The sequence below is a fragment of the Onychomys torridus genome, chromosome 16 (assembly GCF_903995425.1).
Source record: "Onychomys torridus chromosome 16, mOncTor1.1, whole genome shotgun sequence".
NCBI classification, from domain to species: Eukaryota; Metazoa; Chordata; class Mammalia; order Rodentia; family Cricetidae; genus Onychomys; species Onychomys torridus.
This window is the reverse complement of record NC_050458.1, coordinates 46,827,651-46,840,970: the sequence shown is the minus strand read 5'-3', so window position 1 is coordinate 46,840,970 and position 13,320 is coordinate 46,827,651. Positions and strand designations below refer to the sequence as shown.

At 52.8% G+C, this 13,320-nt stretch overlaps 1 protein-coding gene across 2 annotated transcripts; it reads left to right on the top strand.

The window, feature by feature from the left end:
- Positions 1–6,135: 6,135 nt before the first annotated feature.
- On the top strand, positions 6,136–12,664 carry Chadl (chondroadherin like). Of its 2 annotated transcripts, none has more exons than XM_036208779.1 (5): positions 6,136–6,493; positions 7,649–7,829; positions 8,422–10,140; positions 10,511–10,696; positions 12,288–12,338. In XM_036208779.1, the coding sequence occupies exons 1-4, from the start codon at positions 6,486–6,488 to the stop codon at positions 10,679–10,681; spliced, it is 2,079 nt and encodes a 692-aa protein (XP_036064672.1). In that variant the 5' UTR covers positions 6,136–6,485; the 3' UTR covers positions 10,682–10,696; positions 12,288–12,338. The 2 variants fall into 2 exon arrangements, with proteins under 2 accessions (XP_036064672.1, XP_036064671.1); XM_036208778.1 differs by having other exon boundaries at positions 6,137–6,493; positions 10,511–10,677; positions 12,288–12,664.
- Positions 12,665–13,320: the final 656 nt, after the last annotated feature.

Below are 13,320 nucleotides of genomic sequence, written 5' to 3'. Positions count from 1 at the left end.
CGGTGAGCCATGGTGCTGAGTTGGCTCTTCTGCCTGCCTGCCCTTGGACTCTCTGTCTGCCTGGGATGTGAGCAGTGAGCAGGAAGGAGAGGGACTCCCTTCTAGTACTCAGTCCGTCTAGAGGGTCAGGTGGGAGGGCAGGAGGGTGGCAGCATGTGACAGGAAGATGGGCTGAGAGGCCTGGTTACTTTCCAGTAGATGACATGAGGCTGAATTTCCTATATAATGTATATAAAACCTTCATCTTCCCTCACAGCAGGCCATCAGCACCCAACCTGGGTGCTGGTCAGCTGGTCTCTGGGGACAGCGAGACGACGCAGCAGTTGAGTGCACTTGCTGTTCGGGGTGATGCACAGTTCCGTTTTCAGCACCCACATGGCAGCTTACAACTGTCCATAATTCCAGTTCCAGGAAGTTGAATCCCTTGAAAAACAGGAGTTACAGGCTTTTGTGAGCTTCCATGTGGGTGCTGGAACTTGAACTATTGTCCTCCGCAAGTGGACATGGTGTTTTGGTTTTTCAAGACAGGGTTTCTCTGTGTAGCCCTGGCTGTCCTGGAACTCACTCTGTAGACCAGGCTGGCCCTGAACTCAGAGATCCACCTGCCTCTGCCTCCCCACTGCTGAGATTAAAGGCGTGTACCACCACTCGGCTGCAATAAACATTTTTAGTTACGGAACCTGTATTAGACATTTGTGTTGTATGCTTGATTGGTTGGGTTTTTGGGGAGTTTTGTTTTGTTTTGTAGACAGAGTTTCTCTGTGTAGCTTTGAGTACAGTACTCAGTAATCTTTCCTGAGTACTGGGATTAAAGGCGTGTGCCACCACCACCCAGCTAGGGTTTTTTGTTTTGTTTTGTTTTGTGGGTTTTTTTTTTTTTTTTTTTTTTTTTTTTTTTTTTTTTTTTTTTTTTTGAGACAGGGTATCTCTCTAACAGCACTAGCTGTCCTGGAACTCATGGAAATGTGCCTGTCTTTGCCTCAAGTGCTGGGATTGATAAAAGGCATGCACCACCACCACTCAGCTGACATTTGTATTGTTAAACAGCAGTTTTTAATTTATTTTTATTTTATGTGCATGTATGTCTAGTCCCCTGGAACTGGAGTTACATAGTTGTGAGCAACCATGTGGATGCTGGGAATTGAACCCAGGTCTTCTGGAAGAGCAACTCTTAGCACCCAAAAAATAAATCTTGGCCGGGCAGTGGTGGCACACGCCTTTAATCCCAGCACTCGGGAGGCAGAGGCAGGTGGATCTCTGAGTTCAGGGCCAGCCTGGTCTATAGAGTGAGTTCCAGGACAGGCACCAAAACTACACAGAGAAACCCTGTCTCAAAAAAATGTTAAAAAGCAAAAAATAAATCTTTAAAAAGAGTGGCTAGCAAGATGGTGCTGTAGGTAAAGGTGGCCACCGCCAAACCTGACATCCGGAGTTTAATCGTGAGGACTTAACATGCTCGAAAGAACTGACTCCCCCATGTTACCTCTGACCTCTACATATGCTGTGGTACCTTTGCACACACCACCCCAAGTATGAAAAATATGCACTAGCATTTTTTATTTTTATTTATTTATTTGTTTGTTTGTTTATTTGTTTATTTATTTATTTATTTTGAGCTGAGGATCGAACCCCGGGCCTTGCACTTGCTAGGCAAGCACTCTACCCATGAGCTAAATCCCCAACCCTGCACTAGCATTTTAATATACATACATTACAGTTAAAGAGCTGGTGAGGTGGCTCAGTGGGTAAAGACACTTACCTGCAAACCTGACTCCTGAATTCTATCCTTGAGACCCGTGTAGTGGGAGGAGAAAAGTTATCCCTGCAAATTGTCTTCTCGGCTTCACAGGCATGCTGTGGTGTGCATGTTCCTATGCACACACACTCTCCAATACATTTTTAAACTTAAAGATAAGCCAGGGCAGGTGGTGGCACATGCCTCTAATCTCAGCACTCAGGAGGCGGAGGCAGGCAGATCTGAGTTTGAGACCAGTGTGATCTACAGAGCAGGTTCCAGGACAGCCAGGGTTACACAGAGAAACCCTGGTGTGTTCCCCCCCCCCCCAAAAAAAAAAAGAAAGAAAAGGAAAAGATGATATCCAACAGCACATGCTGTCCCATAAGAGCAGAGGCCAAAGGGAACAAGGGTGTCGTTTGTTAGAGGTTTGCCTCTTATGCTTGAAGCCTGTATCTGCAGCATTTTAACCTCAGGTGAAGGCCGGAGGATAATGAGTTAAAAGTTAAGGGCTGGAGAGATGGCTCAGAGGTTAGGAGCACTGACTGCTCTCCCAGAGGTCCTGAGTTCAATTCCCAGCAACCACATGGTGGCTCACAACCATCTGTAATGAGATCTGGCGCCCTCTTCTGGCCTGAGGTCAAACATGTGTATGCATATAAATAAATAAATCTTTAAAAAAAAAAAAAAAAGCTTTTCTCAGTTGCATATTGTTCAAGGCAAGCCTGAGCTACACTAGACCCTATCTCAAATAGCCCAAACAAAAGTGAAAGCCAGAAGGGTCATACAGCCATGACCAAAGTAAGATTTGTCACTGGCACATGAGAGAATTCAAAGTACTCTAACACTAAGGAAACTGAGGCAGGAGGGTTGAAAACATGAAGCCAGGGCTGGAGAGTTGGCTCAGTGGTTAAGAGCACTTGCTGTTCTTGCAAAGGACTTGGTTCAGTTCTTTGCACCCACATGGCAGTTCACAACCATCTGTAATTCCTGTCCTAGGGAATCCGGTGACCTCATCTAACCTGCAGAGACCAGGCACACATGAAAACAATAAAGTACATAAATCTAAAAACTTGGCACCAAACTACATAGATTCTATCTCAAAAATATGTAGAAGGCAGAGGCAGAAAGGTCCAGGCCAGCCAGGGCTGCATTTTAAACTCTTCTCAAAACGAGCTGAAAGATGGTTAAGTGTATGCCGCTTTTACCAGCAGCCCTGAGTTCAGTTCTCAGTACCCACGCTGGGTGGCTCACAGCTGCCTGTAGCTCCAACTCAGGATCTAATACCTCTGGCCTCTGAGGGAATCATCATTCATATATAACATATACCCACCACACACAACATGATTTGAAATAAAAAGATAATAGGCCGCATATTAAGGGGGTGGTGGCAAACCTTTAATCCATCAGGCAGATCCCGGTGTTAAGGCCAGCCTTGTCTACTGAGGGAGTTCCAGGACAGCCAGGGCTACACAGAGAAACCCGGTATCAAAAAACAAAAAGGGGGCTGGAGAGATGGCTCAGAGGTTGACATCTGTGGTGGTATTGTGTTCCCCGAAATAAACTTATCTGGGGTCAGAGAGCAGGACGGCCACAATATTAAACATGAGGACAGGCAGTGGTAGCTCATGCCTTTAATCCTACCATTCCAGAGACAGAAATACATTAGAAACAGCCAGGCAATGTGACACACACCTTTAATCCCAGGGAGTGACAGCAGAAAGTAGAAAGATATATACGGCGTTAAGACCAGAAACTAGCAGCATTTGGCTGGTTAAGCATTTGGCTGGTTAAGCTTTCAGGCTTTGGAGCAGCACAGTTCAGCTGAGAGCCATTGGGATGAGGACACAGAAGCTTGCAGTCTGAGGAAACAAGACCAGCTGAAGAACTGGCAAGGTGAGGTAGCTGTGGCTTGTTCTGCTTCTCTGATCTTCCAGCGTTTGATTTCATTAATAACTCAGGTTTGATTTCATTAATAACTACCTTTAGGATTCATGCTACAGACATCCCTGCAAAGGGCCCGAGTTCAGCTGCCAGCACCACGTGGTCTCTGGCCACCATGGCCAGCAGAGAAACAAACCACATGAGGCAGGAAGGCAGTTTGGTTCAAACTCAGGGAGTCTCATCTCAAATTTATCTGAAGCATTTTTGTTTTGTTTTTCGAGACAGGGTTTTTCTGTGTAGCTTTGGAGCCTATCCTGGAATTCACTGTAGCCCAGATAGCCTGGAACTCACAGAGATCTGCCTGCCTCTGCCAAGTGCTGGGACTAAAGGTGTGTGCCGCCACCACCCGGCTATTTTAAGCATTTTCAAGCACAACACAGTTTGGTGAAAACTTTCCTGGTGATAATAAACTCAACTCCATGTGTACAATAAAGCACACATAAATCTTGAGGAACAAAATAAAGATCAGCCTATGGAAACTATTTAAAGTACATGAGACACCTTCCATTAAGATATAGATTCTAGAGGGCTGGAGAGATGGTTCAGAGGTTAAGAGCACTGGCTGCTCTTCCAGAGGTCCTGAGTTCAATTCCCAGCAACCACATGGTGGCTCACAACCACCTGTAATGAGATCTGGCGCCCTCTTCTGTATACATAATAAATCTAAAAAAAAAAAAAAAAAAGATAGGTTCTAGAGGTTGAAGAAAACAGGCCTATAATGAGGGTCTGGGGGAGGAGCCCTGTGGTCAGAGCCACACAGACAGCGTGTCACTAGGCATCAGCTCCCAGCCTTCTGGGTCGATAACAGGTTATGCATTCCTTCAACATTCCAGGGTGCTCTAGTGATTATCCGTGAGTACAAAACTTCTGTGGCTCCTACAGCCCCCAAACTAAAACCAATCATAAAATTGTGACTGGAGAGTTAGAGATGAGTCAGTAGTTAAGAATATGCTGCTCTTGCACAGGGCCCAGGTTCAGCACCCACTTAGGGCTCATAACAGCCCCTAACTACAGTTCCAGGGCATTCAGCACCCTCTTCTGAACTCCATGGGTTCCTGAACGCACATGGTCTGCACATACTCAGACACTTACACATAAAATAAAAAAATTTAAAAAAAAGATTATCTCAATAGATGCACACAAGGCATTTGACAATTTAGAAGCCTTTCATGATAAAAACCACAAGTTAGGAAAAGAATGAAATCATCTTAATGTAAAAGCCATAGGAGGCCCACAGCTCATCCTAACGAGGAAAAACAGCTGCTAGGCATGGTAGTCTACATGGATGAATTAGGCAAGAAGGATTCTACCAGCTTGAGGAAGTACAGGCTGTGTGCTATGAATCCCAGCACTCAGGAGGCAGACACAGGTGGATCTCTGAGTTCAAGGCCAGCCCAGTCTACAGAGTGAGTCCCAGGACAGATTCCAAAGCTACAAAGAAACCCTGTCTCCAAAAAACAAAAAAAAGCCACTATGCTCAACAATGGAGTACAAGTCCCAGCTAGAATAGTCAGACAAGAAATAAAGGTATCTGAATAAAATATCAAACTCTCCTTGTTTGCACATCACACACAAGCTTGAATGTGTGATAATTCAAGTTCAAGGCCAGCCTGGTCTACAGAGTGAGTTCCAGAACAGCCCAGGTCAAGGGAAACCCTGAGGTTAGAGAAACCTTGGACAAAACAAAAACCCAACAACAACTTGCTGGGCTGTGGTGGTCCACGCCTTTAATCCCAGCACTCGGGAGGCAGAGCCAGGCGGAGCTTTGAGTTCAAGGCCAGCCTGATCTACGGAGTGAGTTCCAGGACAGGCACCAAAACTACACAGAGAAACCCTGCCTTGAAATACAACCCCTCCCCCACCCCAAAAAAAAGACTGGGCTGGACAGGTGGCTCATGGATTGAGAGCACCAGCTGCTCTTGTAGAGGACCTAGCTTTGGTCCCCAGTGAACACATGGAGGTCTCCACTTTCGGGGATCTGGTGCTCTCTTCTGACCTCTGTGGGTGCCAGGCATGCACACAGTGCACTACACACACAGGGTAGGCACAAACAAAAAGTAAAAAAACAAAAACTGACATCAGTAAGTCTGTTACTTCTTTGGGGGAACAGTCTTCCTGTGTAGCTCCTGCTGGCCTGGAAGTTACCATCCTTCTGGGCCTCCTGAGTGCTGGGACTATTGGTGCACCCCACCGACCGCTTTAGGTCTTAGGTCCGTTTATAGAATAGCATATAACAGTTTAAAAATACGGATATGACTAGGCATCGATTCGGATGATCCTCAGTAACCCGCTGTGAAAGTGAAAAGGGAAAGTGTGGGCAGCAGCTTCTGTGTGGGCGTGAGTGCAGGGGTAGAAAGGAAGGAGTTAAGGTCTGAGCGAGCGCCTGCCTGGGGTTCCTACCTTAACTCCTGCAGCAACACAGTGAGCTAGTTTCTAACTCCCAGTTGCCGGGTTCTTCCTAGGGGCCCACAGAGCCTGCAAGAGCTCGGAGATGCTGACCCACCCGAGGGCTCCTCCACGCCCCCATCCACTCCCACCAGTCCAAGGACTCAGGCCTGGATCGGGTTGTTAAGCCTGGGCTGGACAGGCAGGCAGCCTGTAACTCCAGCCGCTGCTCCCGCCCCCTGCCCGCAGCCTGGGGAAGCCCCAGCTCGGCTGCACTGCCGACAATGCCTCCCATTCAGCTCTGCCCCTGCTGCCAAGCCTATGGGCAGGGAGGGGGGTACTGCCAGCATCCAGTCGGGGACTGTCCCTGGTCTTTCCCTTGTGCAGGGCCTCCAAGACAGGACTGGCAGTTCCAGGCGGCATGGAGGGGTGAGTTTTGGGGCCCTGAGGGTGCAAGGGAGCCATGGATGACCTAGGTGGCCACCTTTTTTGTGCCTCTGGGAAGTTGACTGCAGAGGCCACGGGATATTCCTTGTACCTGAGGTTCTCCAGAGGTGGCTCTAAGGAAGAATAGGGGACGTAGCTGTTCCAGTACACTCCTGTGGGTTAGTCTTTTGGGGCCAGATGAAGAGATACCTATGGTAGCCTTCTATGCTCTGGAACTTCGTCTCTTCAGGAATCAGGCTAATGGGTCCCCTTCCTGCCCTACCTCTCAAGCCAGAGTCTAGAGAAAGCCACCAACACCAAGAAAGGGCAGACAGTAACAATCCTAGGAGTAGTTACGAGGAGGCCCATGGGTGAGGTTTCAGCCCAGCATCAGAGAAGGCAGCTCAGAATTCACACCGTGACCCGGGTATATAGAAAGGAGCTGAGAGAATTAGCTGATGCTGGAATGTGCGATGGTGCCAGAGCCTCTTGAGTATGCCATGGAGAACGGATACATTGTCCCCGGGGCACCGAGAATCAGGGTTTTCTGATAAAGGGGCTAGGAGGTTTCCCTCGGAGGTATCAGGATTCTATCTGTATTCTGGAAAATTCCCTTTGGCTGCTCGGTGGAGCACAGGGGAGGCCAGGAGAGCCACGGTGGCAACAATCATTGCAGTGGCTGTAGTGTGAGGTGGAGGGATGGAAAGGTGGGTGGTGGGGCAGTCCAAGCCCCAGGCCCTCCATTCCCCTCCCCTGTATCAGGCCAGTCAGCCATGTGGTACTCAGGTAACACGAGGACAAGGGGACGTTAACAGGCCTGAGCTGCCTGCTTACCAAGACAGCTTGTCTCTGAGCAGCAGACAGACTCGGGGACCTCAGGCCCTTCAACATCTGGACCTCCCAGTTGAGCCTAAGACCCGGGCAAGGCCGGGGCTCTCCCCTCCTGCTGCCACTGTCAAGTCCAGAGTCAGGTCGGAGCGGGTTGATTTTCTGCATCTTCCCCCAGTAAACCAAAGCTGACAACAGAAGCTGCCCCACAGAGAATGAAGGCCTGGAGGAGTCCTGAGGCAGGAGCCGCCCTGTCTCCTCTCTGTATTGGGGGTTCAGTGCCCACCAGGGCTGAGGCCCCATGGACATCAGCTCTCCTTCTCTTGCCAGTCCCCAGAGCTCCACCCCTGCTTTCAGGCTGCTGCTGCTGCTGCTTTTGGTGTTGCCGCTGGGTCCAGCTTGGCACGTAGCTGCCCAGCGATGCCCACAGACCTGTGTCTGTGATAACTCCAGGCGGCATGTGACCTGCCGGCACCAGAACCTCACCGAGGTGCCGAACACCATCCCTGAGGTCAGAAGAGGGGTAATACCGGCATGGGTTAGCAGTGTAGTGAGAGGATAAGGGTGGCAGGAGCCGGGGCTCACACCAGTGGTTCTGCTTTGTCAAGTCCCCGCTACCTTGAGCCTCGGTATCCACATCTACAATGGGAAGGGAAACACCTCAGTAACAGCCAAGTCCAATGGAGCACACCTTTAATCCCAGTACCCAGAAGGCAGAGGCAGGTGGGTCTCATTGAAGTTCTAGGCCAGCCTGGTCATCATAGGTGAGTTCCAGGCCAGGCAGAACCGTGTCTCAAAAACAAAACCAAGCAAGCCAATAACGACATAATTTATTTAAAATCCATTTTGTGTTGGCTAAGCTATCTGAGTGGCTATAAATGTTGCGTTCATGACAGGTCCTGGGGTGAACCCGGGGTGTGCCGGGATAAGACGCTTCTTCTGCCCTACGGGGTTCCGAATCCACGGGCGAGAAAGCCAAGAGCAGTGACAAATGGAAAGAGCATAGTGAGGGTGGGGGCTGAAGCGAACCCCAGAGGTGAGGGAGAGAGGCCAAGGCTGGGGGCCCTGTGCAACTCAGCCTCCTTTCGGGCTCCTGTCCCCAGCTGACCCAGAGGCTGGACCTCCAGGGCAACATGCTGAAGGTCATCCCTCCAGCCGCCTTCCAGGACCTGCCTCACCTCACACATCTGGACCTGCAGCACTGCCAGGTGGAGCTGGTGGCCGAGGGTGCCTTTCGAGGCCTGGGCCGCCTGCTCCTCCTCAACCTGGCTTCCAACCGCCTGAGCATGCTGCCCCAGGAGGCTCTGGACGGGCTAGGCTCCCTGAGGCGGCTGGAGCTGGAGGGGAACATGCTGGAGGAGCTGCGGCCGGGGGCCTTCGGTGCCCTTGGCTCGCTGGCCACGCTCAACTTGGCCAACAACGCCTTGGTCTACCTGCCCGCCATGGCCTTCCAGGGGCTGCTGCGCACTCGCTGGCTGCAACTGTCTCACAACGCGCTCAGCGTGCTGGCCCCCGAGGCCCTGGCCGGCCTGCCGGCTCTGCGCCGCCTCAGCCTGCACCACAACGAGCTGCAGGCCCTGCCCGGGGCCGCCCTGTCCCAGGCCCGCAGCCTGGCGCGGCTGGAGCTGGGCCACAACCCGCTCACCTACACGGGTGAGGAGGACGGCCTGGCGCTGCCCGGCCTGCGGGAGCTGGCCCTGGACCACGGGGCCCTGCAAGCGCTCGGCCCCCGGGCCTTCGCCCACTGCCCGCGCCTGCACACCCTCGACCTCCGCGGGAACCAGCTCACCACCCTGCCCCCGCTGCAGGGCCCGGGCCAGCTGCGCCGCCTGCGGCTGCAGGGCAACCCGCTGTGGTGCGCCTGCCACGCGCGGCCCCTGCTCGAGTGGCTGGTGCGGGCTCGCGTGCGCTCGGACGGCGCGTGCCGGGGCCCGCGGAGGCTGCGAGGCGAGGCCCTGGACGCGCTGCGGCCTTCAGACCTGCGCTGCCCGGGAGACGCGGCGGCGGCGGCGGAGGAGGAGGACGAGGACGAGGAGCGGCCGGCCGGGCCCCGAGTCCCTCCTCGCTCCCCGCACCCGGAGGCCGCCGCCGCCGCCGCGAGGGCCGCGCCCTGCCCTCCGGCCTGTGTGTGCGTCGGGGAGACGCGGCACAGCGCCTGCGACGGCCGCGGCCTGCAGGCCGTGCCCCGCGGCTTCCCCAACGACACCCAGCTCCTGGACCTGAGGCGCAACCACTTCCCCTCGGTGCCCCGCGCGGCCTTCCCGGGCCTGCGCCAGCTGGTGTCGCTGCACCTGCAGCACTGCGCCATCGCGGAGCTGGAGCCCGGCGCCCTGGCGGGCCTGGACCGCCTGCTCTACCTCTACCTCTCCGACAACCAGCTCGCGGGCCTGAGCGCGGCAGCCCTCGAAGGGGCCCCCCGCCTCGCCTACCTGTACCTGGAGCACAACCGCTTCCCCAGGGTCCCCGGGGCTGCTCTGCGTGCCCTGCCCAGCCTCTTCTCGCTACACCTCCAGGACAACGCGGTGGAGCGCCTGGCACCTGGGGACCTGGCGGGGGCGCGGGCTTTGCGCTGCCTTTACCTGAGCGGAAATCTCATCACCCAGGTCTCGCCTGGGGCGCTGGGGCCGGCTCGGGAGCTGGAGAAGCTGCATCTTGACAGGAATCAGCTGCGAGAGGTGCCCACAGGAGCCTTGGAGGGGTTGCCTGCGCTCACAGAGCTGCAGCTCTCGGGGAACCCGCTCAGGGCTCTGCAAGATGGGGCCTTTCAGCCCGTGGGGCGCTCCCTGCAGCAGCTTTTCCTGAATAGCAGTGGCCTGGAGCAGGTGGGTGCTGGGTGAGGGGCAGGCAGGAAGCACAGTCCACATTCCTTCGGCAAGCCATTTTAGGCAGGGCATGAGAACCCCAAGATAGACCAAAAATTCCCCTCAAACCTTAGGGAATTCAGGTGTGGGTGTCAGGCCAGGTGCACTAGAGGCCTGCCTAAGAGGCATAGCAATGATAAGGTGGGGTTCAGGCCTAACTGAAAGCGGCTGGGCATTGTGTGACTTGGGATAGGATCAACTTGTCAACTTGGGTTTTAACCAAAGAACTACCCTTCCAGTGTGGACCACCTTGGGCCTTCCGTCTTCTCTGCTGGAGGGGGGCAGCCCACCTGGCAGGGACTCACAACAAGGCTTGGCACCTTCCTTGCAGATTTCTCCCAGGGCCTTCTCAGGCCTGGGAACAGGGCTCCGGAACCTGTACCTGCAGAAGAACCGACTCCAGTCCCTGCCTGCGCTGCTGTGGCTCAGCGGGCTGGAGCTCATCGACCTCAGTGGTAATCCCTTCCACTGTGACTGCCAGCTGCTCCCACTGTACAGGTAGTCACCCCCACCAGAGGTATACCAACTGCTGCCATCAAGTCCAGCTATCTCCCTGGAGGAACCGTGGCTGCGCACCACTAGCCAGCTTTGGGTGGCTGTGAGGTTTCTCAGAGCCAAGCATGAATGCGCCCTTGCCAGGTCATTACTATTCCTGAGTACCTAATGATGTTAGCATCTCTGTTGCTGTGGTAAACACCATGACCAAAAAGCAACAGGGGAGCTGGGCATGCTGACCACAGCCTTTAATCCCAGCACTCAAGAGGCAGAAGCGGGCAGACCTCTGTGAGATGGAGGGCCAGCCTGGTTTATATAGACCAGGCCAGCCAGGGCTACATAGTGAAATCCTATCTCAAAACAATCAGCCAGGCTGTGGTGGTGCAAGCCTTAAATCCCAGCAATTGGGAGGCAGGTAAATCTGAGCTGGAGGCCAGCCTGGGCTACAGAGCAAGAGGACAGCCAGGGCTAAACAGAAAAACCCTGCCTTGAAAAACCAAAACCAAACAAAAAAAGCAACTTGGCATGGGTTTAGCTTACAGATTACAGTTCATTAAGAAAGGCCAGGGCAGGAGCTCAAGGCAGGAACCGCACTGGGGGGAAACAAGGGGAGAGCACTGCTTACTGGCTTGTTCAGTTGGCTTTCCCACACAGCCCAGGACCACCTACCTCCGTTAGCACTGCCTACAGTGAACTGGGCCTCCCACATCAATCATTAATCAAGATAAGGCCATGGAGACATGCCCACAGGCCAATCTGGTGGAGGCAATTCCAACTGAGGTCCCATCTTCCCAGATGGGTCCAATCTAAGTCAGGCTGAAGAGAACTCAGTGGCACAGGTGGACCGAGCTTTGACCAAACCTTCATAAAGTTGGGATGTTGTCCTCGATTGGTGTGCTGGGACCTAAGAAATACACATGTACATTTGGCACAATTACATAAAACAACAAAAAGCTGGACATGGTGACCATGCCTGTAATCCCAGCACCTGGGAAGTGGAGTCAGGAGGATCAGGACTTTGAGGTCAGCCTGGGCTAAAGGAAAACAAACTGGGGACATAGCTCAGCTGGTAGAGTGCTTGCCTAGCCCGAAGCCCGGGGTTCAGTTTCTAGTGCTTCTAAGTACCGGGTGTGGTGCACACATCTGTAACTCAGCACTCAGGAGGTGGAGCCTGGAAGATCAGAAGTTGAGGTCCACCTGGGCTACATGAGACCCTGTTTGCCTGGTTTTGATGTCTTAATAGCAGGAATCTGGAGTTAAGCGAGCCTAAATCTAGGCAGCCCAGGCTCTGACACTTCACCAAACGACCACCACAGCTCTCTTTGCTCATTTGTGAAAAGGATGAGCAATCTAATCCACATCATTGTGGCTGCTGGATAATTAATGTTAGCAGTTACAAATTGATGATCTAGTGTCTGGTACGTGGTAAGCACTGCTACTGTTTTATTATTCCCCTTTTTTATGCAGAAGTGACTTGGAGGCGAGCCACCCAGGCAGAACTCAGTAGAAACTGTTCCTCTTTTGTACACTTTCTCTAGACCCCTTCATACCCCTCAGGAAATCTCTCACCCAATGCGTGCCCATAGTGAGCTCTCCATCTCTCTCCTCCTCAGGTGGCTCACTGGGCTGAACCTGCGGGTGGGGGCCACTTGTACCACCCCTCCCAGTGTCCGTGGCCAGAAGGTGAAGGCTGCAGCTACTGTCTTTGAAGCTTGCCCAGGCTGGACTGCCAGGAAGGCCAAGAGGACACCAACCTCCAGGTTCAGTGCCAGGAGAAACCCTATCAGCAGAAGACACTGAGGAGCAGACAAGGTTGGCCCTTAGTGGGAGGGGGGCTGGGTCCCAAAGCTGCTGGGAAGACACAGCCCTGATTTTTCTTGGTCCTGACTTGTGATTCCTGAACTGGGTAATGACCCATGGTCCTGCTGCATGATACAGTCATATGGTGATATTTTATATGTACTGAAATGTGATTTTATTTGTATGTTAATAAATAAAGTTGCCCGGGGGTCAGAGCTAATAGCAGAAGCTGGTCGGTGGTGGTGCACGTCTTTAATCCCAGCACTTGGGAGGCAGAGGCAGGTGGATCTCTGTGAGTTCAAGGACACACCACAGCCAGCATGGGGACACACGCCTTTAATCTCAATACCAACCATAGACGACCTGGAGGTCTGTACAGACAGGCAGTGATGAGGAGGTCATGTGGTTGAGTTTGCAACCAATGAGAAGGCAGAACAGAAAGACAATAAAAAGACAGACACACAGGAGGTAGGTCTCTTGCTGAGGGAAGGACAGCAGGGGCAGTGAAGGGTTTATAAGGTTTTCAGCTCTTAGCTACTGCTCTGACCTCTTGGCTATTAACTCTGCATTGGCTCTGTTTCTTATTTAACAAGACTGTTCATCTAAACAGTAATGTCCCTCTCCTCACTGGACACCAAGCATATTTCTCCCAGTCCTGTTTTCACAGGTGCTGACTCCACCCTTTGCCACCTCAACCTCATAGACCTGGCAGGAGAATGGAAGTTCAGGTGCTGGCTCTGCCTCCCAGCACCTGCCAGTCACAGGCTGAGATATCACCTGATGTGACAGTCAGGTCCTTGAATGTTGGGGGTCATGTGAGGGGACCAACAGGCACCATTGGAACTC

Excerpts from the sequence above, each read along its gene's own strand:
- Chadl (XM_036208778.1), top strand. Across the intron at positions 7,830-8,421 it reads TGCCGAACACCATCCCTGAG|CTGACCCAGAGGCTGGACCT; the intron begins GTCAGAAGAGGG and ends TCCTGTCCCCAG. Across the intron at positions 10,678-12,287 it reads CAGCTGCTCCCACTGTACAG|GTGGCTCACTGGGCTGAACC; the intron begins GTAGTCACCCCC and ends TCTCCTCCTCAG.